We start from the raw sequence: 22,387 nt of genomic DNA, 5'->3' as shown, positions 1-22,387 counted from the left end.
TCTCAGCTCTTCCACCTGCAAAGCACACTAAACATTCTTTTTTCTCCTCTGAAATATTAATTATTGAGAAGAAACAGCCTGTCCTCATGTTTATAATGTGCCTGGCACAAAGCAGGCAGTTTTTACCAGTGGCTCAACTACTACTTATACTAAGTGATTCAATAAGTGACAGTGCTTAGTCATAAAGCTTCTATTTTCATTCAAAAATGCTTGGAATAACTTTTTTTTTTTTTGAATTATGACTCAAACCTCAAATAGTGACAAGAGTGAAGCCTTCTTCCTCAAAAACACAAGCCCAGCATTCCTGCACCCTCTTGAAACTCCAAATTTGTTCTTGCTGCATCTCCAAAGACCTTGCCCACATTCTTAGGATACTTCCAGCTCCTCCCTGGCCTCTATTCCTCAGCAAGAGGGAGCACAAGCAGTGGCAGGCTCAGGACACACACGGTGACAGGATGGTGACAGGACATGATCACTGCTTGTCCTGCAGCCCAGGGAGAACAGGGAACAGCTGAGCTGCTTCCAACCATTGCTGCTCTTCCCACACTGGGGCTCATTAATTACCAACTTTACTCAGGCATCAATCTGCAACAAATCCAAAGCAAGTTTTCCTTCTTAGAGATGTCTCTCCCAAATCTGACTAACCTAAGTAAGGGTTCAAATGCCATCTAAAGGAAACTGAAAGATTAACAGCCTAAGCCAGGTAGTTGAGAAATCTGCCAAACCTGTAGAGGAAGCCTCAGCAGAAGGAACAGTAAAACAAGACAAAAAAACGAGCAAAACAAGTTTCCATCAACACCATCTAATCATGTATCACAAAAAATAAAATCCATACAGAGTGCATAACTACAGTGAACGTCTTCTCATATTCTGAACACAAGAAATGTTGCCAAAAGAGATATCCTCTTCCTGAAAATCAGCAGTATCCTTACCCTGTGATTTCCTCATGTCTTTTGTGGCTAAAGCACGATTCCCATGCGGAACACTGGTAAAATCAGGATTGGTCACATTGTTAACTCTCAGCTCTTGCCCCAACGACTTCCGACCATAAGTATTTTCCCCAGATCCTCCATTGACACTGTAGCCACCTGTGGACAAAGCAATGTGACATTAAAACAAGCTTTCAGATATTTACAAGAGTGGTGAGCTGCGACTTATGCAATTCATATGCAAATTAGCAGCTCTATCTTCTACCACCTCCTTTAGCTTCCATTTTCATTTCTATGTGCACCAATGTTTTGTTATATCCTGTAAGTTTCCAGGTCACAGATTTAGAATCTCATCTGTCTTTCTTTTTAAATATGGGAAAAAAACACTACTGCCATAAAGTTTAGCATCAATTTTGTTGCATTTAATGTTTTATTATTATTACTTTAACTTGAAAGGCTTTGTAAGATACAAGGTCAAACTGCTAGTACACATGGCTAGTTATTTTCACTTACTTGCTCCTTTACGCACATGAAATCTCCATTCTGTTTTTGCTATGAATCCACCACACAAGCTAAGTAAAATGGCCAAAAAAAAAGAGAAAGTTTTTGGAAAGACAAATATTATCTGTTTGCACAGACTGAACAACTCTCCTAAATACAAAAAGGTCAACATTTTCACTAATACATTTTCACTAAGCATAATTTTGAGTAAGTCAATTTATCTTACTCCTATATCCACAAGAATGAACAAACTCAAATGCTGAGACTGGAAGTCTTCCAGCCTGCCACACCACTTTGCAGGGCAGGTTTTTCCCCTCAATACTGTAGAGAAGTGAAACTGTCCCCTGAGCCTGCCCAATCCTTCACTCAATGTATTAGAGCTCACTTCCAAGGAAGATTTCTAACGAGCCTCCTCTGTCCAAGACAGGGAAGGATCAACTAATAAAATTAAACCCAGCATGACAAAAAAAATGCAAGATTTCTCTCAAAAAAGGTAATTCCACAAGTCCTGCTTCAATATATAAAAGAAGGTCTGGGGAAAAGGACAGGTGGCTCCCCAAGAAGCTGCCCACTGAGACTAAAGGACTGACAAAAAAGTAGAGTTCAAACATTGAGGTGAACCTGAACTTTAGCAGATGTAAAGAATGCTTATTTAAGGCAAAGCTTTAGATAAAAAGCAGATATTAACTACCAGTATGCATTTTTGCATTCCTATACACATAGAGCTACCCTACCATTACAGAAAACCCTGTGCAAAGTCTCACTTGCAATTAGTTAACTACAATTACAGTAAAGATAGTTTTGTATCATTTAGATTTACAACATCTTTAACAACTAAGTTTTTAAACAAACTAGCAAGCATGACACCTTCACGTTATTTTGTCAGAACAAACCCACTGTCCTATGAAGGATGTAACTTCTAACAGCAATTAATGCATTTGAGCCTTAACATAAGAGTCATATCCTTGGAGGTTTTCAAATCTGAAAATCTTCCAAAAAATTATCAACTTGTGAGTGGTTTTTATTGCTAACTCCAGAAACTGAGAGGAGGTGGATAGGGGGTGTATGGAAGCCAGAACAGAAAATCTCAAATGAAAATTCCATGCTGGCAGACTCCAACAGATGAGTTGATAAATCTTAGTAAACAGAGAAACTATTCTGCATCTTTAAGCTAACAAATTTCTCCAATAATAAAAATGAACTAGCTACACCTGGAACTTGGTTTTATAGTTAGAATATCCTAATCACCTTTTCTCAAGTCACGCCTGAACAAAACAGCACGAAGTGCTGAGCCAGCAGAGACATGCCCTGCAAGACACAGCACTGGAGGGAGAGCCAGGTACATTTTTCTTCTCCAATGGCACTTTCCCAGCAACTTCACAAAAAACCTTCCTGAATTTGTCCAAAACTTACTATTTCACTGCACTGCCGGTACATTCTTTAAATACCAGCACCCTTCAAATTACAAGAACAACCTCCTATGCCAGTCTGTGTTAAACACAATACAACATTCCACATTAGCAGACAAATACACTCACCTCCTAAGCAGTTTCTCTACTGAAGTAAAACAAATCTTAAAGTTCTCAAACTATGCAGATAAACATGCTTCTGCCACCTACTAACACTACCTTATAAAAAAATTAATTTGCATCCAGTTGTAACTTCCCCTAAGATACAGCAATTATTTACAGTCAGTTACAGGTCAGAGAAGTGGGGGGAGTTCAAATACTTTTTAGGTTCCTGAACAAAAATTTCCACACTACAATTCCTGTGAGATTTTTTCTTGAGTCTGGCCTGCCTGAGGATTTACATAGTCAAAAAGTGACTCTGCAAGTAATAAATCCTCCAATTTGATATCTGTATTTGGCAATTAGAGAAAAAAAATCAGAATATAGATTTTTCATTATTACAGAAAAGATACAATTCTGACTGTTTAACTATTTTCTAGAGATAGCATTTATATCCTAAAAATGAAAAAAAAAACAAAACCAGTAAAAATGTATGAATCAGACATCACATGATTTACATGAAGTCAGACTGAGGTACATGAAAGTAGAAACTGCCATTAATGATAAGAATATAGATCTGTTTACTGAACAAAGATTCCAGTTTGGTGCAGTAAAGCTACAACAGGCAATAGATCAGTCTAGCAGCCCATTTAATCCAATACCAAGAGTACTAGAGACTACTGAGGAAGAAATTACAGCCTGAAGACCAGACACATCCAGAACATTATTCTGAGGAAAAAAGTACACATTCTATTAATGCATCAAGGCTTCTCTTGCATTTTTCTCCTAACACAACTGCACATTTTTCTCAGTATTCACAAGCACAATTTCTTGGTATTTCTTTGACAAATTTCCCAAAAAAGCAATACTGTTGCAATGAGACAAATCAAATTGCTGCCTTTTTTGGGGGGAGGGGAAAAAGAAAAAAACAAAACAAAATAAGAATTTCTCCATCTCAGTTTACTGCCTTTCCCTGAATGTTCCCTCACAATCATACATGAAACAGCAATCTGTGTACCTTTTTCTTCATTCTGTATGTCAGTGTGGACTCTGATATCATCGTGTCTTTGCCGAGACACCACAGCTGAATTTGAGGGTTGTAATCCATAGGAGGCAGAACTGCCCCGATCTCTGGATGAAGAATATTTTAAATTGTCCTGGTCAGCTGATGCACTGTCAGTTCTACAAAGAGAAAAATATATTTTTTTTAATGTAGGGATATAACAGGAGTGGGATTCACATTCACTTATAAATGCAACATATTTAAATGACAATCCCAAATGTATTTCCCTATGTCAAAAAAGTTGTTTGTCTAACCTGTTGCTTAAAAAGAGACCTTAAATTCACATTGGGATGGGAATTGACTAATTATCACAGCAACATGCAAAGGAAATGCGTTCTAGAGTGCTAGTGCCTTTTCTTATGACCTGCTCAAGTCTCTTTTCAGTTGCATGTCTATACAAGGAAAAAATTACTCCCCAGAGGTGACAAATAAAACACAACTAGGTCCAGGTATGTATCACAGCTGGATGATAGAGTGCCTACCATTTGTGAAAGTCATCACTAGTCTACAGATGAACATTTACATAATATACCATGGGCCTTACTCAGCAACATAAACCCTCTTACTAGATGGAAGAATGTAACTGATGATCAGCACAAAAATCACATATTAAGTTTCTACAAAATAAAATCTGCAAAGCAAGGAAGAAGGCTTTACTGTGAAAAATCTGAAAGGTAAATTAGGAGCTGTGATCCTTAAGCATAAATGTCTGCAGATAAAAAGCAAGTTTAAAAAAAACTGCATTATGTTTAAACCACTCTCATATCAGAAAACTGATATAAACCAGACTAAACTTTTAAGGAAAAAGATTAAAGTTATGACATTAACTCTTCTCCCTGGACACACTAAGTGGTTTAATTTTTAAATATACAGGACTTTCATAATAAACATGCATGCATGAGACTTCAGAACATAAACTCAACCAATCTCTTTAAATGCTCTCTTACAAGCAATGATGGGGGGATGACATTAAAACAAATAAAGCAATACTCATCCAAAGGGAGAATCAGCAGAATTTCATTCAACTCAAGTGTATTTGGAATCAGACTATTCAGATTATTAGCAGCAAGCTTTCCCTACTCTAAAGATCTACTATTTTTATTTAAAGTTTTGGATAGTTCATTCAATTATTTAACAAAAAAGCAGGACAGATCACTCCTGTAAATTAACTACAATTTGTGTAAGGATAAACACCACATCTTAATTAAGAAAATGTCTTTCATTTTTCCTTTTTAAGCAAACACTGTGATTAGAACTGGTAGACAAATTCAGGGAAAAAGGAGCTAAATACAAATACATCTCAATGCCAAAAGGGAAAAACACAGGCAAAGTTGTTACTTAAGCAGTACTAAAGGCTTGCTTGGCCACAGTACAACTGGAAGAGGAATACCATGAGCACTGACACTTGCAAAACCAACTGGAATTAAAGACACACATTTTATTCTCCTGAGCATGTTAAAACACATTATATATTATCATTTTGGAACAATAAGAAAATTGTGCCTTTTTCCCTGTTCTCACAGTGTAAGTTGATATAAGATTTGCTTGGCAGATTTTATTCCCTTTTGCACTGTAAGCAAGTTCAATTTTAGACATACACAGCAAGACACTTTTCCTCATTCAGTATTCACTCTGCCATCACATCTACTGCTTTGTTGGGCACTTGCTTGGGCTATTTAAAAAACAGGTTATGCTATTCTAGAGGCAAAGCCTTAGTAAAAGTCTTTATACATGACAGTTAACTAGGATTGTAAAAATCTTTATACAATTATTCCATCATCATTAACCTAAGCTATGTTGAACACGAAAGTTCTGCACTTCACATGGTATGAACTTTGAGTGTAACCAAATCATGAGCAAATTTCCAGACATACACAGGGACCCCAGATCTTCTCCCTGCCCTGAAACCTCCCACTTCACAATTACATTAGCCTTTCAATGAAACAGGCTGACAAATTTTCAGCTGGCAAATTTAAGTACTGATGACTTTTTACATTTACCTTCCCAAAGGGCATCGCTTTTTTTAAGGCAATGTGCTGTAAACTGAATCATCTCCAATTGTCAGCCATTAACGCTGAAATTCCTACGTCTGAAGAAAAGCTGATTAAATGTACAATTTTTAACACTGTTCTGTGAATATCTATCAACTGAAGGACTACAAATGTTCTCAGCTAACCCCACTTCCCACAGGACAGCCTTTGAATGCTTTGTAAAATTTTCCATTGTGGAAAAATACATGAGCCTATTGTTTCCCCAGGAAAACCCACACACTCACTTCATCCTGGCTTCTGGAACAGCTATCTGCAAGCAACCTGCTCACACTTTATCACCAACTAAAAGGTGAGTCCAATTTTAGTAAAAAATATGTAATTGTTCTCCTATGTATCAATTTAAGTGACAATAATGCCTTCTGACAACATTGTTCCCACTACAATTAAATGTGTAGCTTAGACAGGATAGAAACTCCTGGCTATCTTTATGAGGCAGAGACAAAAATCATCCTAGAAAGATTCTGGTATTCCGTGACACAACTGACTGCTATGGCCCATATTGCTTGAAAAGAGGATTTCCAAACCACTCTGGGAACTTGTGGCATGGGCTCATCAAGACCTGGGGCTGTGACCCAGCACCTGCCACCTGCCCCAGGAATCTAGACACTTGGGTGACACAGGGCACTGCTGTGCACACTCACTGTGTGCACAGGCAGACACCCTCAATTTCCAAATCCATTTGTGAAAGGTACCTTTTCCATGTCAGGAATGTGGTTTTTATTTTGAAAGACAGCCCCTCACAACTCAAAGGCAGGCACTCTGTGCTCAGGTCCTTGCTAAAGTCTTACAAATAATTTTTTCTGCCTCCATCCAGCCATTCCACCAGGAAATGGGCAGAACTGTGCCGCTGGTCACCTCAGCTCACGTTTGCCTTTCAGGAAGGCATTTCTGTTCCTGCTCACATGGTGGTATTTCCACTTAAATTGCATTGCACCAAGCAGATGGCCGGTTACATGACAAACCTAATGCGCAGCATTATCCTATGTAACAACAAATTTAAGTTACATAGACATTGCCACACACCTAACAAACATCATATATTAATAAAGTCTCAATGTACAGTGTTAGCAACAGATAAGGCAAAAATATTAATGCTATATTAGACAAAATGGGAAACTGTAAGGATGAACATGACTATGGTTATCTTATACTGTAGCTTCCAAAGTTTATTTGGCACTTTATGAGAGACTACACTGTATTACTTATACCTGAAAATCTCACTGATGGAGGCTAAGCAAAGTACTTCAAGAGCTCACATGAGAGTTTTCATCCATGTCTGGCTCTGGTGGAAGATCACCCATCACCACCAAGTGGCTGCAGATGCTGTTTTAGCAATATCATTTAAACAGAAAATACTGCATTCTGTTTTCTGCAGGGTGATTTTAAACCTGCCTTGGTCCATCAGGAAAAGAAAATAGTTCATCCACCCAAATAAGCAGAAATAGCCACTAGTGTGTCCTCCCTCTACAAAAAGCCTGCTTATTTTTTTTTTCCATTGGCATACAAAAGGAAACAGACTTTTCAAAAATAAGTCTATTATCTCATTTCATCAAAAGTGTGAATATGATTCGACTTGCCAATATGGCTGACTTCAGAGAGCATGGCTAAGAGCAACTAGTTTAAAAAAAATCTTTATCTAGAAAAAAAGAAAAATAGATCAAAACTATATTGTCATTTTTGTTACATGGAAGCCTTAAGAATTTTTGTCCAAGAAATTTGGTACAATCTGGTGTATATTCTTCATTATATGTAGCCTTTTTAGAACAACACTGCCATAGGGACATTATTTTGAGACAAAAATCACTTAATTATTCTACTGAATTTTATTTCCAAGTACAAAACCTACATTAAAGATTTACTCCAAGACAACTCTACTGTCTGAGCTCTATTATTGTTCAAGTCAGTTGATTTTACTTGCTTATTTCCTCTGTTTGCCAAGCTTATTTGAAGTAATGTAGATAAATTCTTCATTACTGAAATTCTTTATCAGTAAAATATTTAAAACTTAAAAGAGTCACTGGATTCATCCAAATTAACAGCTTCCCATCAAGTTTCTGCCTGTTCTGCCACTGGCATGCAGAGCTTCCTTTTGCCATGATCTTCTCACCACTTGGTCCACCCTGCCAAGCCAGAGCCTGGCTAAGCCCACCCTAAAGTCTACTTTTGCTTCTTCTGCATTAAGAAAATACAAGTGGCTGTGTTTTCTATTCATGTAATAACTTAACTACCTTCCTCCTGCAATTCTGCCATCTCCATTGCTGGACATCTACATGCCATAACAGTAGCATCTTAAAGCACCTCTTGATTCTGTGTCACTCCCTTCTTAGACAGTAGCTCACCAATGTCGTTCTATTCCATGATGGGCATTATTAGAAGGGAATGTCAGGGAAAGGTATCACACATACACATCCTCTTCTTTTTCCATAGGTGTGTTCCAACAGACATTTTGGGGTACAGCATGTTGAACTAGCTAAACCCTTAGTCTGATTTAGTATGGCTGTTCTTGTATGGAAAACAATCTACAATCCCAGTTTCTTCTGCTTTCCACTGACACACTTTCATATTCTTTAATTTTTCTCACAACTCATTCTCCTCTGTCTTCACATTAAAAAAAAAAAAGGTTTTTACATTACAAATTTCAGCTCCTCCATTTTACCAAAAAAAAAAAAAAGCTTAGGAAGGTGTGAGATCAAAGAGTTATCAGCATATTTAACACAAATGTGAAAGGAGATCAAGAATTATGGCTTCAACTCCAGAACTGAACCCATACCTGTTCAGCATCTCCCACATGCAGACCACTGAAACTCTTCCCAAGGTTTCCATTGATGTTTTCACAATGGCACCTTACTACTGATCCTGCATCTCATTCTTTAAGCTGCCTTCAACATCACTGACTACTTTTCTCTCTCCCTCCCTATCTCAGTCTTTGCTCTCCTCTCTCTCAGCTACCCCTGAAGGTACTACAGTCACATCCACTTTCACCCTACACGGCTCTACACCCATTCTTAGGTAATCACAGCAACATCCTCAAACACCTCTATGCTGCCAACTTGTAGGTCTCTCACCTCAGCAAATTACAGTTTCAGACTATTTCTAACAAACATTTTACAGGCACTTTGCTGTACATGCAAGCACAGAAGAAACAGTCTCTGTTTCAACTTTCCTTCTACACAGCACCTGCTACTATCCCTGCTTGTCATTCACTGTCTGGATGCAGCATTATGATCAGACAATTTCCACAGTGAGTGCTTGCTTTTTGTGAAAGACATGCCTCTGCCCTTCACAGCCATGTGAAAAGCACTGCTCTGAACAGCACTTTCCTGGGCCATTTGGTCTAATGGGTTTCTTTGCTCTCTGCCAGTATCTCCCAACCTGTCTGAATTAAAGACAAGGTACTTGTGCTCAGTTACAAACTTCCAGCCAATATGCTCGCCTGCCTAGGCCACAAACTACCTGGAAGGAGACCATATTTTACTGTCTTGTCTCATCAACTCTAAACCCATGAGGACCAGGCAGTAACTTAGTTTGGCAAGCACCATGCTAACAGAAATTAGTAACTCATAACACTGACTTATGTTGTAGGAGAAGGACACATGCCATTTTCATGATTTCAGTACTAAAACCTAATAGGACACTTCTGGAAATTTGCCCAGATGTGAAAAATGTTGTTTCACACTTTTTCACATTCTGCTAACCTACATTTATGATAGGGGGGAGAGAGAGGTCCTGTTAATTAAAATCTCATGTCCCTTTTCACACTTTCATCGAAGAATGCCATGGTGCACTCTGCACTTGCTAACCTGCTACTCTGCACTCACACTCCTGCATTTCCTCCCAAAGACCAGTACTGCTTGTTTCAGTACAAAATTAGCCCTCAGCACTCTAACAAATCAACTCTTTTCACACACAAGGCCTGCACACTGAAATTATTTTATTTTTTGCCCCAAGAGTTGTAACAGGAGATCTGCTGAGCAACAAGAAAAGAAAGAAGCAAGCAAAGGTCTAGACAGCTGCAAAGATTAGGAGGAAGAACAAGCTCTTATCAAGCATTCTCAAAAAACCCTTCACTGTTCTCTGTCACATCCATCTACAAAGTTTTTGTGTTGCTATTAATTGAGTCTGGTACACAGCAGTGCACAAAGTAATACACCCCTATACATCAGGACAACTTCTTCCTCTGTAGAACACAGCTCTGTCTTACACACACTCTTGGAAAACTAGTCCATGTTCATCTGATGTATGACTGCATCCGCACACACACACAAAATATAATTTTAATTAAAAATTGCTTTTCCTTGAAAACAATCTCTGCACTCCAACTTTCAGTTTCACACTCTTTTCACCACAAGCCCCAGTGCTGATCAGCATCACTAAAAATTGAGAGGAAATCAGGACCTACTAGTGAAAATTAACCTAGTCACTTTTACACACACAAAAAAGTGCATTTGAAAACAATCCATCTGATTATACACCCATGTAACAGCAGTTCCTTTTTTTGCCCTTAGGAACTTGAAACAACGACAATTATTACAGCTTTCATTACTTGGGCCACTTCCTTCACCTATTCCACACCCTGCAAGAAAGCATTTACCAGCAGTATCACCTGAAGTAAATGAAACCAACAGCCAGCAGAAAGGGGAAGGAAAGAATATGTGGATATATTTGTGTTGTGGGGTTTCTCCAAGATCATATTTCAAATTATGAAAGAAGCATAGACTGTCAGTTTTATATAACAGATCTCCTTTCAAGCATGCATGTGAATCACTTTTAAAAACTAGTTAACACCAAATTGACAGATTGATTTAATCTCTGCACTGTCCTTAAATTCACACTGTAGACTCAGGTTTCTCATCACCAATATTTCTGAGATGTAAAAAAATGGAGTACTGCATGTAGATGAAAATGTGCTATGTTTGGGATTGTGTGAATGTTCCTGATTTCTGGTATCCCCTACTGTAATACAAAAAAAAAGTAATATTTAGAGGAAATGATAAGTTAAATTCTGAGAAGTGTCAGGTCCAGTGTAGAGGTGTTGGCTATTTCTTAGCAGAAGCTCTTGATCACACAGTGTGATGGAAACAGAACAAGGCCCTACCCATGCTGAGGCTCCCTTAGGCTGCCACATTTCTCTGGTGTTCTCAGAGCTTTGGTTCTGCTGTGGCTTTGTGGACAATTATTTTAGCAGCCAGGTCACAGAGCTGTACTTGAGAGCTAAGGAGGCACCAGACTACAGGGAACACAGCAGAACCACACATGGAGGTAATTTCTTAAACCAGCCTTATCACCAGTCAAAGCTACACTCTTACTTTCACCCTTAACTTCACTGAACCCACTGTAAGCAATACTACACTGGATAAAACCAGCTTCCTAACCCTCATAAGATATAATTTTTAGATAAAAAGATAGAACTCATGACAAATTCATATATCCAACCAAAATGCATTTACAGAAGTCATCCACTGCAAAGACACATCCAATTTCTTCCAGGTGGAAAGGTCATGATTAGGGCTCAGAATTACAGACTTCAGCCCAGAAAACTGAAGCAAAGAAGGTAAGGAGTAAGAGATCAGTCTTTTTAATTTTATCCCCCAAAAAATCTAGATGCTCTAAGAAAATGTCACCAATGGGGTTCATAAGTTCTTAAGTGAGGAAAAATGTAGTAAGTTAAGTGACCAAGTATTTCAATCACATAAGAAATTAGAATTTAAATAACCATGCCCCATACACCATTAAGAATTGAACAGCCTCTAGCACTGGCCCTAGTGGCTGCACTGTTAGCTGTTCAAGCAAAAGGAAAGCTTCTTTCACAGTAAATGCTGAAGTGACCTTCACATTCACCCAGTTTTTCTAGTCAAAACCACATGAGACTGGGACCATCACCTGTCAATATATTCCCAAGCATGTGCCACTCTGTTCTCTACTGGAGAGTTTGTAAGTAGGGTCCCATGTTGTGTTAAACTTTCAAAAACACTTTTAAAAGCCTCAAATCCACATATTTTTCAAAAAACTTAAGAAACACCAAATTTATATAGGATTTCTACATGACAATTTTGACCCTGAAAACAGCAAGGCTCGAGCAAATATACTGGCATGATATACATCAGAAATAACTTAAGACCCGAAATACACTCTAGATCTAACTAAAGAAGTGAATAGACTTTGAGTTTTACTAAACTGTGCCAGATGTAAATACACTTAAAGCCTTACAACACATTTTAAGCAGGCTGGGTGAGAGCTTATAACCAAACTCAAATAAACCTATGTAGTACGATGTTACCCCTCCAAATCTACGAGTACTCCTGCAGCCTCAGCTCTTCCCTAGCTGTGTTCCAGCTGAAAAACAGTCTGAAAATGCGGGACCCGAGCCCAGTCCCGCTCCCCCGCCCCCGCAGCCCCCCGCCCGCCCCGCGGCCGCCAGGGAGGGACGCGCTGCCCGCGGCCACACACGGCCACCGGCCGCACTCGCTACAGGCCGGGGAGCGGCGCTCCGGGGGAGCGGGGCTCCGGGGGCAGCACGGCGCGCTCCCGCCCCGCCGAGCGCTGACAGAGCCGGGCCCGTCCCGCCCTCCCGCGGCCCCGTCCCGCCGCCTGGGCCCGCCGCCCTCCCGCGCTAGGCCCGGCCGCCAGGAAGTGGCTCCGCCGCCGCCCCGCTGCCCCAGGCCCGGCGGCGGGGCCCGGCCGAGCCGCCCGCCCCGCTCGCACAGCCCCGACCCCGCGCCCCGGCCCCAGCCCTGCCCACCTGGGTTGCCAGTCATTCCAGCCCCGCGGGTGGTAGTGCTGCCTGCTGCCGGTGCCGCTCAGCCGAGACCCCGGGGCTCTGCGGCTCATTACCTTGCCCGAGACGGCATGGCCGGCCGGGCAGCGGCGCGGGACAGGGCGGAGGAGCAGCAGGAGCAGGAGGACGCGGGGGGAGAGGCGCGGGCGGCGGCTCCTCACTCGCGCTCCGCAGGCGGTGCTGCTGTCTCACAGCGCAGGGAGGGGACGCGGCCGCCGCGGCTGCTCCGGCTGCTGCCCGGGCGCGCAGCACGCCGGGATGGCGGACATGAGCCGCCCGCCCCTCCGCGGGGCACGCCGGGAGGGCGGGCACGGGGCGCGGGGGCGGCGGCTCCGCCTCCGGCAGCCGCGGGACGGGATCCCCGCCCGGGGGGTGCCGCTGCTCGCCGCCCGCGCCTCCCCCGGGAGCGGCCGGCCGGTGCGGCACCGCCCCGGGCCGTGAGAGGGGTGTCAGCCCCGGCCCTGCGGGGCGGCGGTGGCAGCCGCTCACCTGCCGGGGCAGCCCGTGCTGGAGGGCGGCCGGGGCGTCCCAACGCCGGCAGCGTGAAGGGATCGCGGAATCTCTGGGGGTTGGAAAAGACCTCTGAGATCATCGAGTTCAACTTCTCTGCGAACATCACCGCGTCAACTGTACCATGACACCGAGAGCCACGTCCAATCTTAAACACCTCCGGGGACGGTGACTCTACCACCTCCCTGTGCAGCTCATTTCAGTGTCTAATCCTTCTTGTGAACTTCTTCCTAATACGCAACCTAAACCTTCCCTGCGCGCAGTTTAAAACGATGTCCTGCCATCCTGAGGATAAGGGTGTCCTGGGCCCCGAGAGCATCCTGGCGCCTGAGGAGTCCCGGGGTGCCCGGGACATGGCGGGAGGCGGCGGCTCCCAGTCCCCAGCTGTGAGGGGAGCCAGGGCATCCCAGACCCCGAGTCCCGAGGGGAGCCAGGGCATCCCAGACCCCGAGTCCCGAGGGGAGCCAGGGCATCCGACACCCCGAGTCCTGAGGGGAGCCAGGGCATCCCAGAGAGAGTCCCGAGGGGAGCCAGGGCATCCCAGACCCCGAGTCCTGAGGGGAGCCAGGGCATCCCAGACCCCGAGTCCTGAGGGGAGCCAGGGCATCCGACACCCCGAGTCCTGAGGGGAGCCAGGGCATCCCAGAGAGAGTCCTGAGGGGAGCCAGGAGACCCCAGACCCCGAGTCCCGAGGGGAGCCAGGGGATCCGACACCCCGAGTCCCGAGGGGAGCCAGGGCATCCCAGAGAGAGTCCCGAGGGGAGCCAGGAGACCCCAGACCCCGAGTCCTGAGGGGAGCCTCGGCCCCCGGCACTGCGGGGCTGAGGTTCCCAAGGTGTGAGGGGGACCTGAGCCCCGGGAGCAGCCAGGGCTGACAGGGGCTGGAGGGCAGACCCTGCCCTGCTGCCATCTCCCCCCTTCCCTCTGCACGGATCTGTCTGTGCTGCCCCACTCCTCACTGGGGTGTGCAGGGAGCTGTGTTCCTCCGAATGGAGCGGATCCCCATCCCCACGGTTCTCCACATTAGGGCACATCGCCCATGTATGAGTGACAGGGAGTCTGATGTTCAGCAGCCATCAGCAGAAAGCTGACCAGGCCCACATTTAACACTAACCAAATCCCTAAGGTTTCCCCATCTTCCTCACAGGAACCTTGTAAAATGCATGTAAAAAGTAAAGTAATGCCTTTCTAAGCTCAGATACATTTCCGTGTATCTCCATGGTTATCTGTGCTATCCTCCAAAGCTATCTTCACAGTTGCTGGAAGGGCATTTGATGCCCACTGTTGGCAAAGCCTGTCTGTTGCCAGGAAGGCGGACAATTCTGAGGAGACAAAAAAGGTCGCCTCTATTTGGTAGATATTCTAAGGACATTTCCCCAGAAAAGGTGTGTACACTGTCTGTGGCATATTTTTATTTGTCCTGCAAGGTCTGGAAACTTACATTAGCTGATTTGTTAAGTCCAATTCCTGACAGCAGACTATTCCTTATTTATGAAAAATCATAATAGTTTGGTCAGATATTCACTAAAGAGACATGAGTAGATCAAAATCTTTTTACAATTGCAATGTCCAAGGCTTGAGATCTCTGCAAGACCTGAGGAGACTTCTGAAATTCTCCTGTGCCTATTTCCATATTAGAAATCTTCCTAATATGCCAGGGTTCTGTTGGAGTCTTCTCTCAGACAGATGGCATCCTGCCGCCTCCCTTGGACTCTGCTGGGCAGCCCTCATCCGGCTGATACAGTCCTATTGCCTTGCAGTCAGTTAGCAATGCCTGCAAGATATAGAGATTTCAAAATCAATTTCAGGACAAAAAGAAAAAATTGTATCACAAGGCTTCATCAAAATAAAATGCTGCTTCTTTGCAATAACCCCTGCCCATAAGTCTGACTTTCAACTGATGTACATTTGTGTATCTTAAGTGAATTAGTTTTGCAAAACCAATCAATTCCGTGAGTCATGACAGATTTTTTTCCCATCCTTTATAATTGAGATGGACATCCAGAATTACAAAATATGCCACAAAATTATTTTCTGTAAGTATAGCAACAATACCTGCTGCAAATTTGCTGACCCTTCTCAATAATGTCAAGCAGATCCTCTGCCCCAGTGATGCAGCAAGTGTTTATTTTCGTTTCATTACTGCGTAGCATCCCAGTGGTAACAAACATGAATCACTTAAGGGAAAAGGTAATAGTAGCAATGAATTTTTAACTACACTTCAAATTAATTTACTAAGGGGAGGCAAGAAAGCAAAAGCAACATGGATACTATGACCAACAACTGCCTGTGTCCACCAAGAGTTTAAGAACCACTGATTTAGAGTTCAGTAGAGTAAATTTTGTATCAGAAATCCTGTATTCTAGTGGTGAATTTGCTGCAGTCTGTGTGGTCTAATGCAGATCTCTCCTCAGAGTGCAGTTGCCTCCATTTGTAAAATAGATTGTTGATGTTCAGCTTTCTAAACTGCTTTTGTGCACAGCCTTAACACTGTAAAATATTATACAGCTACCAAAATAAAAGATAATCTATATTTGTTTCTACAAAGATGATTATATTGTGAAATTTGAATGGTATTAAAGGTATTAGTTAAAAAGCTCATCAAGATTTGTGAGATAGAGTAATAATTATTCCTAGAGCATTTTTTCAGTAGCAGATTTCAATCAGCTAAAGATGGATAAGGCCATTCAGATATCACACTAGGAATTAAGAAACCCAGGGAAGATGAGGCCAGGATTTTCAAAACTACCTTCTAAATTTCAGGCCTCAGGTTTGGAATTCAGCTACTGAGTAGCCAGCACAGACATCAGCTGGAGCCATACATTCTGAAGTCTTGCTAAAAAATAAAGTGTTTAAATATGGCTTTCTCAAAATAGAAATATATGAACTTAAAATACCTGCCTTAAATTCCAGAAAGAGTTGATGACACTTGTGGAGATACGTGCCCTGTCTCACCCTCGGGTGTATGCTCAGTCCACTCCATCAAACTGCCCACATTCATCCTAGTGCACAGCTCTGGAGTGACAGACACTGTGAACCACACTTTTCCTGCTTTGTAATTCATGCTAATGATTTCTCGATTTAATATATCAAAGAAAGCTGCATTAATCTGAATGTTATTTTTAGTTGGAATGAAGCGCAGAGTGTATATATTTAATGTGCTGAAATAGGGTGGTAAGCACCATATTGCGTCTTTTACCCCTTGCTAATTTATTTCCTTACTAAGCAGTGTGTCTGGAGAAACCAGCATGTGCTGAGGATTGCAAGTCACTCCTGGCCCTTGGCTCCCGCTGATCCATAATAAAGCTACAGATTGAGAGAAAAACAATCAGCAACCATGAGGGGGAAAGAGATGCTATTTCCTCTTGTGGAAACAGGACAGAAGCCAAGGAGCAAAACAGTATTTAACTAGAGCAGAGAAGTACCAGTCGCCAAGATCCTGTAGTCTGTGTATTTCAGATAGATGCCTCTTAAAAATTAGAAAGTATTCTTAGAGGAGTTACTTTGTACACCTGCCAATTCTATTGTTTTGATGGCAGAATCCAGTTTCTATCAATAACCAACCAAATTTTCAGTTGAATGGCCCCACAGACTATTTCTGGTCATAGCAGACTCAGAGCACAAGTGATGTGTGGCCAGTCTGTGCAGGCACTGAGAGCACGGGGTGTCCAAAACACGTTGTACTGGCGGCTCAGGCACAGCCCCCAGGCGTGCACAGGAGCTCCCCCAGGACCCCCCCTGTGCTTCATTAAAAACCTCTGCAGGTACAAGGATCCATAGAGGTCTCTGCCCAGCAGGGACACTCTCCATCAGCAATAAATGCTGCAGCCCCTATTGAGGCCTACCTTGTCTCATCCCAACCTGGAATTTTTCCTTATCCTATGAGGTGCATTGATACAGAAGTCCAACGTACAAATAATTCTAATAACAATGTATATTGAACCCCACCAGCTTTGAGTTTAAAATAATTTTAGTGTAAAAAAGTCAATCATTTGTTTTGGAATTCCAATTTGAATATCAACAAAAATCAACTTTTAGCTTCTTTTATTTGTACAAAAACTAGGGAAACATTGGGGTTTTTTTCTGAGTATTTATAAAGCCACTTTGAATTTAAGTGGGATAGCACATGCAACCATCTGCTCCATTTCCTCAAGGTCTTTTAGAGGATATCTTTTCCTGAACAGTATTCCTCTACAACAGAACAACAAATATAAGACATTAAATTTCTTAGAACTTGCTCTCCTGAATTTCCTTATTATTATTACATCTTTAAGGCATTTTACATCTCCTACGTGAAATATACAGCTCCTAGTATAATGTACAGTATGTGAGTAAATATCTGAGCTCCTGTCACAGACATCATCCTGTCATAGATTTATTACATCGTGGGCTACAATAGTCCTTGTTTGTGTGTATAAGCCGTTTCTTCATATTCTGTTTTTGACAGTATGTTTTTCCATTGATTAAGTGTATAATTCCTTAAATGTCCTGGATATTATTACATATTACCAGCAACAGTCATACATAACATACAAACTGAGCACTTCCATTTAAGTGACAGATTTCTAAACAAGTAGTTGTTGCAGTAATTTTGACTTGACAAATGCATAACTTAAACTAGTTTCAGGTCTTTAAAACTTTAGGTCCTGAGAGTCCAAGGAAAAGTAGTAGGAGAGTAATATTTTTTTGTTGATACAAGCAGTCTTATTATATGTATTAAATTTCAGGCAGGGTGAAAATGGTGAGATAACCCAAAGCAGTAGTGTCCATGCTGGTTTCAGAAGAGTGGGAATTGCAGCAATCCTTTTCTGAGTTTTGAAATCCACACAGAGCTCCTTAGAGGAAAGTAAGTCGTAGTCCCTCTGCAGTGTGTTATGTAGTTAAATTGACAGCACTGTAACAATTCAGTTAGAAAAATTTTTCAACATCTCTGAAAATGAAACTTCATGGAACAGCTGAATGTCTGATGTGCAGACAGCACTGGCTGAGAGTCAAGTGTGCTTTTCCTCACTCCAACTGCAAGGTGCTCCCCGGGCAGCAGCTGCCCCTCCTCTGCTCAGTGAGACAGCGCTGGCCTGCCGAGGTTTCTGTACCTGCACGCCAAGCGTGGCTGCAGATCCTGGCTGTTCAGGCAGCTGTGGGGAGATTTGTGCTGCTTGCCTTGTCCCTGAGAGCCTGGGCAGGAGCCTGAGAAGCACTGCATCCTGCAGGAGGGAATCGCTGGGGCTCACGAGCAATTGCACATTATGAAATGCTGCACAGTGGTGGAGCAGAGCTGGCGTGCGCTGTACTGCACTGCAGAGAAAGGCAGAGTTGCAGCAAGAAGCAGTTATCTCTCACCGTGGATGCCAATAGTACAAGACTATTATACTGTGAAGCCCTTTTGAAAAATTAATGGTGTGCTTGATGCTTCACCTTTCTGGTGAATCTGAGAATTTTCACCTGTTAAAATAACTGCTCTTGCACATAAATTTTCATGCTCTGCAGACCCAAGTTTATGTCATGTTTGTTGAAAAGGTAATTTGAAAGAGGCTGCCAGGAAAGTATCGAGCCTTTAGGCATAATAAGTCCAGGGAAATTTGTTTGAATGGTGTAATGAATCCAACGTGTTAATTTAGTTCAGTTTGGTGCTTATGCTGATAGTGGAGTGCTATGAAAATGAAAAGAAAAATTGGTCTAAAAGGTGCTGTACAAATAGAAGTGAAACATACAGTAAACTCCCCCAAGGTATTTATCCTTTAATCTTCTCTAACTTTAATTGCTTTTTCTAGGCTTATTTTCCTAACCATTTTTTTTTAATGTGTTCCAGATCTCAACCTTACCAAGTCCTTATCTCTCCATCTTTCCTTGAAGCCTCTGAAAAAGACTTTGATGAGATCAGTAGAGATGTCACTTGAGTCATACTTCGTGAGAGAGCTCGATAACCAGTCTTTATGAGAAAAAACACAGTATCAGAGCATGAAAGAGAGGAGCCATGAGTCCAGAAAGAGAGATTTAAGCAGCAGGTCCTTATCTGTCAGAGCTCAGTGCTCTGACCCAGACAGTGTTCTGTGGGACTAATTTTATGTGTGATGTACAACCAAATTTTCTGTCAGTTTTGCACACATTTCTCAAGTACCACTCAAGTTTTCTCACAGCCTTTCTAAGGGTATTTTTGTGGAAACTCACAAGCTGAGGTGTCCAACCACAAAGCTGGCAGTGGGACCAAAGTAATTCCTAGAGGACCCATGACTCATCTGCTGGCCAAGGGACTGTGCAAGCTCTGCTTTCATACGAAACCAGCTAAAAAGACAAAACCTTTCACATCTCTGTATGTTTGCATGATAACATGCTAACAGGGTGGGAAAACACTCACCAGCAGAAAACAAACTGAGTTGGATAGACTTGTGGGATGTGGATAAAATCAGGGAAAACACAGGGAGCAACAGCAGTTTCACTGGTTCTTCTGCAAGTATCCCTGTGACAGCAGTCACTGGTACTATCTAGAGCAAACCCAGGAGGGTTCAAAGTCTCCAAAAGGGGAATTGAGGCCCCAGGCACTGCTTGATTGAAATCTCACCTGCATGGTTGTTATAGCATGTTATTTTTGTGAGAAAGGTTGTGTCCATGTCTGAATAATGACACAATTCAATCTGAATCAAAGGAGGATAAATTGCCTTTTACTGCCGGATACATGCAGTGCAAGGACTCAGTATTCCTTTGAGCCTATGAAAAGCTTGGTGTGGGAGAGCTGTCTAGCATTATGTAAAAGGGAATCTGATTTCCCAAATAACATACATGCATTGTAACCACCAAATCATCTTGTAGTGCCCTGTATAAATCACTACAATTTGAAGCTTCTCTAACAACAGCCTTACAAACCACAGCTTCCTTCAAAAGCAGCTTTGACTCATCTCCAGGCTGGGGTGAAAAAATAGCATATGACTTTGTGCATGAAAAGCACACATTATTCCCAATCAATCTGATTTCTGAATTTTTCTCAGATTTTCAACTTTTGGTTTTTTTAGCCTTCATAAAGTTCTTTCAATCCAATTTTTGCATGTTTACAGAGAAAACTGCAAGGATTTACTCAGAAATAAGCAAAAGAAAGACAGCAGATCTCATCTAGCCCTATTGACATGTTCTTTCAAATTTTTATTTTGTCATACTTCTTAGTCCCCAGTACTTGTGATTTCTTGCATAAAAATATGTTATTTTATAAACTCCTGTATATCTTAAAGCTTTCTAGGTGGAAATTACATTTTTTTCTTATGTTTAGAATAGTCAGACCTTGATCAGGTTGGCATCTTGAAGCATAACACAATATAATATTGTCTAATAATTCTGCTATAGAAGAGAGCTTCATCATCTGAAGCAGAATGAGGCCTTAAACAGAGCACATATCTTTCCTTCTTTTTCATTGTTTTCCTAGGCCACATTTATGCTACACTTTTTCCCAGTTCCCTGTAGCACCACCATCCTCCTTACCCACAGCTCGTGCAGCCAATGCACACAGAGCATTACAGCCCTGTTAACAAACACGATCAGCCTTTCATTCAGCTAGAAATGTTACATAAACTTACTGTTTTCTTTCACAAAAGTTCCTTTAAATTCTTATTTGAGATATTAATTAGATTGTTTTCAACATATGGTTTGCAATTACTTGGTTCTTTCAGTTTCTTGAACTTGTTGTTCCACAGTCTTACAGATATGGTGATCCTTCAGAATTAATAAAATTAACCTTGCAGTAATCACTAATGCACGAAGATAGTGCTTCAACATGGTGCTTTTTCTTGTTATTTCTGTTCACTGAATATAAAAACAGTCGATGTTTTGTTCTCTCAGCTCATTCGTTCAGATGTTTTTGTAAAATAATGACACTAGAAGCTGCCCTGCATTTATTCCGTGTCTGATGTGCCATTAGTTAAACACCTACTCTCCAGATAAATGGAATTTAGCTCCAAGTGTGCAGACCCAATCCACCAACCCCTTAATGACATGTTTGCAAATCCATAAATCCTAGCTGTAAGCTTTCACCAACACACAGCTGAAGAACAAGCCAAGCCCTTAAATAACTAGAAGAAAACCCATGATGAGAAAAAAAGTGCCTCTGAGAAATGTAGCATATGAACCAGGACTGCACATGGAATTGCTGCTTGGGCATGCCATGAAATGCAATCCCATGTGTAGCATGTACATACATACATTTCTATGGATACTAACTGGATCAACATCATTGACGTCCTTCAAATCTGGGATCCAAGTTGAAAACAACAAATCTAAGTTTGAGTGAAATATATCCTTTACCTTTTGAACTTCACAAGACTAAAAATGGCACTGAAGCAAATTACAAAGCAGCCCATCACTGCTCAGACACACTGAAGTGAATTGCTCAGGGTAGATTTCTAATGCATTTCCCTCCTCTTTTCCTTCTCCACTGCCTGTGAGTGTGCTGGCTCTGTAATGCAGAGGGGGATTTTGGGGTGCACATCCTATACCAGCCCAGCTCTGGGTTGTGCTGAGCCAGCCTCAGTGCAGCACATGGAAACAGCCCGATACACATCAGGGAGATGCACATCAGCATTTTAAAGCAATTTCATGTGCAGCCAACTGATGCTATAAATCAGTGAACAGAGAGTGATTTGCATAAGTGTCAGGGTATATGTGAATCCTTCGGGCTTCCCAAACCCTACTTCATTAGAAATCATGTGCCTTAGTAAAATATGTAAATCTGTAAATTTCTATTAAATGACTGAATTCATTAATTACTTCATTTTATTTATTTATATTCTATTAGCTGGGTTCAGCTGTTCCTAGTACCTGTTGAATATTTATGGCCCTATGTAGCATTAAGGTGGAGATTTGGAGGCTGTCTGGCTACTTACAGATTTCTGGTTACAGGAGGAGTCTGTCTTACACAGGGAAGGTAACGGAGTCACTGTCCCCATCTCAGAGCCCTGCCTTGGCCTTCCTGCCCCGGTGGCCAAGTGACAGTCTGTGTGCTCCTGAGGTACTGCAGGGCACAGACTGACATATTAATGCAAACTGGAATTGAGGATTATGCTAATATG

General features: G+C 42.0%; 1 protein-coding gene across 1 annotated transcript in view; it reads right to left on the bottom strand.

The window, feature by feature from the left end:
* Nucleotides 1-13,133, bottom strand: part of SMG1 (SMG1 nonsense mediated mRNA decay associated PI3K related kinase) — a 59,274-nt gene extending 46,141 nt beyond the window's left edge. The window contains exons 1-3 of the mRNA XM_021539807.4: nt 12,792-13,133; nt 3,957-4,120; nt 933-1,088 (exon numbers count right to left, since the gene is read on the bottom strand). Coding sequence (XP_021395482.3) covers nt 933-1,088; nt 3,957-4,120; nt 12,792-12,880 — 409 coding nt within the window. The 5' untranslated portion in view covers nt 12,881-13,133. The remainder of the gene's footprint in view (nt 1-932; nt 1,089-3,956; nt 4,121-12,791) is intronic.
* Between the last annotated feature and the right edge of the window lie 9,254 nt (nt 13,134-22,387).

This window comes from Lonchura striata, chromosome 14 (assembly GCF_050655825.1).
Source record: "Lonchura striata isolate lonStrDom1 chromosome 14, ASM5065582v1, whole genome shotgun sequence".
Classification (NCBI taxonomy): domain Eukaryota; kingdom Metazoa; phylum Chordata; class Aves; order Passeriformes; family Estrildidae; genus Lonchura; species Lonchura striata.
The sequence above is the reverse complement of the archived record's forward strand: the minus strand, read 5'-3'. Positions and strand labels throughout refer to the sequence as shown.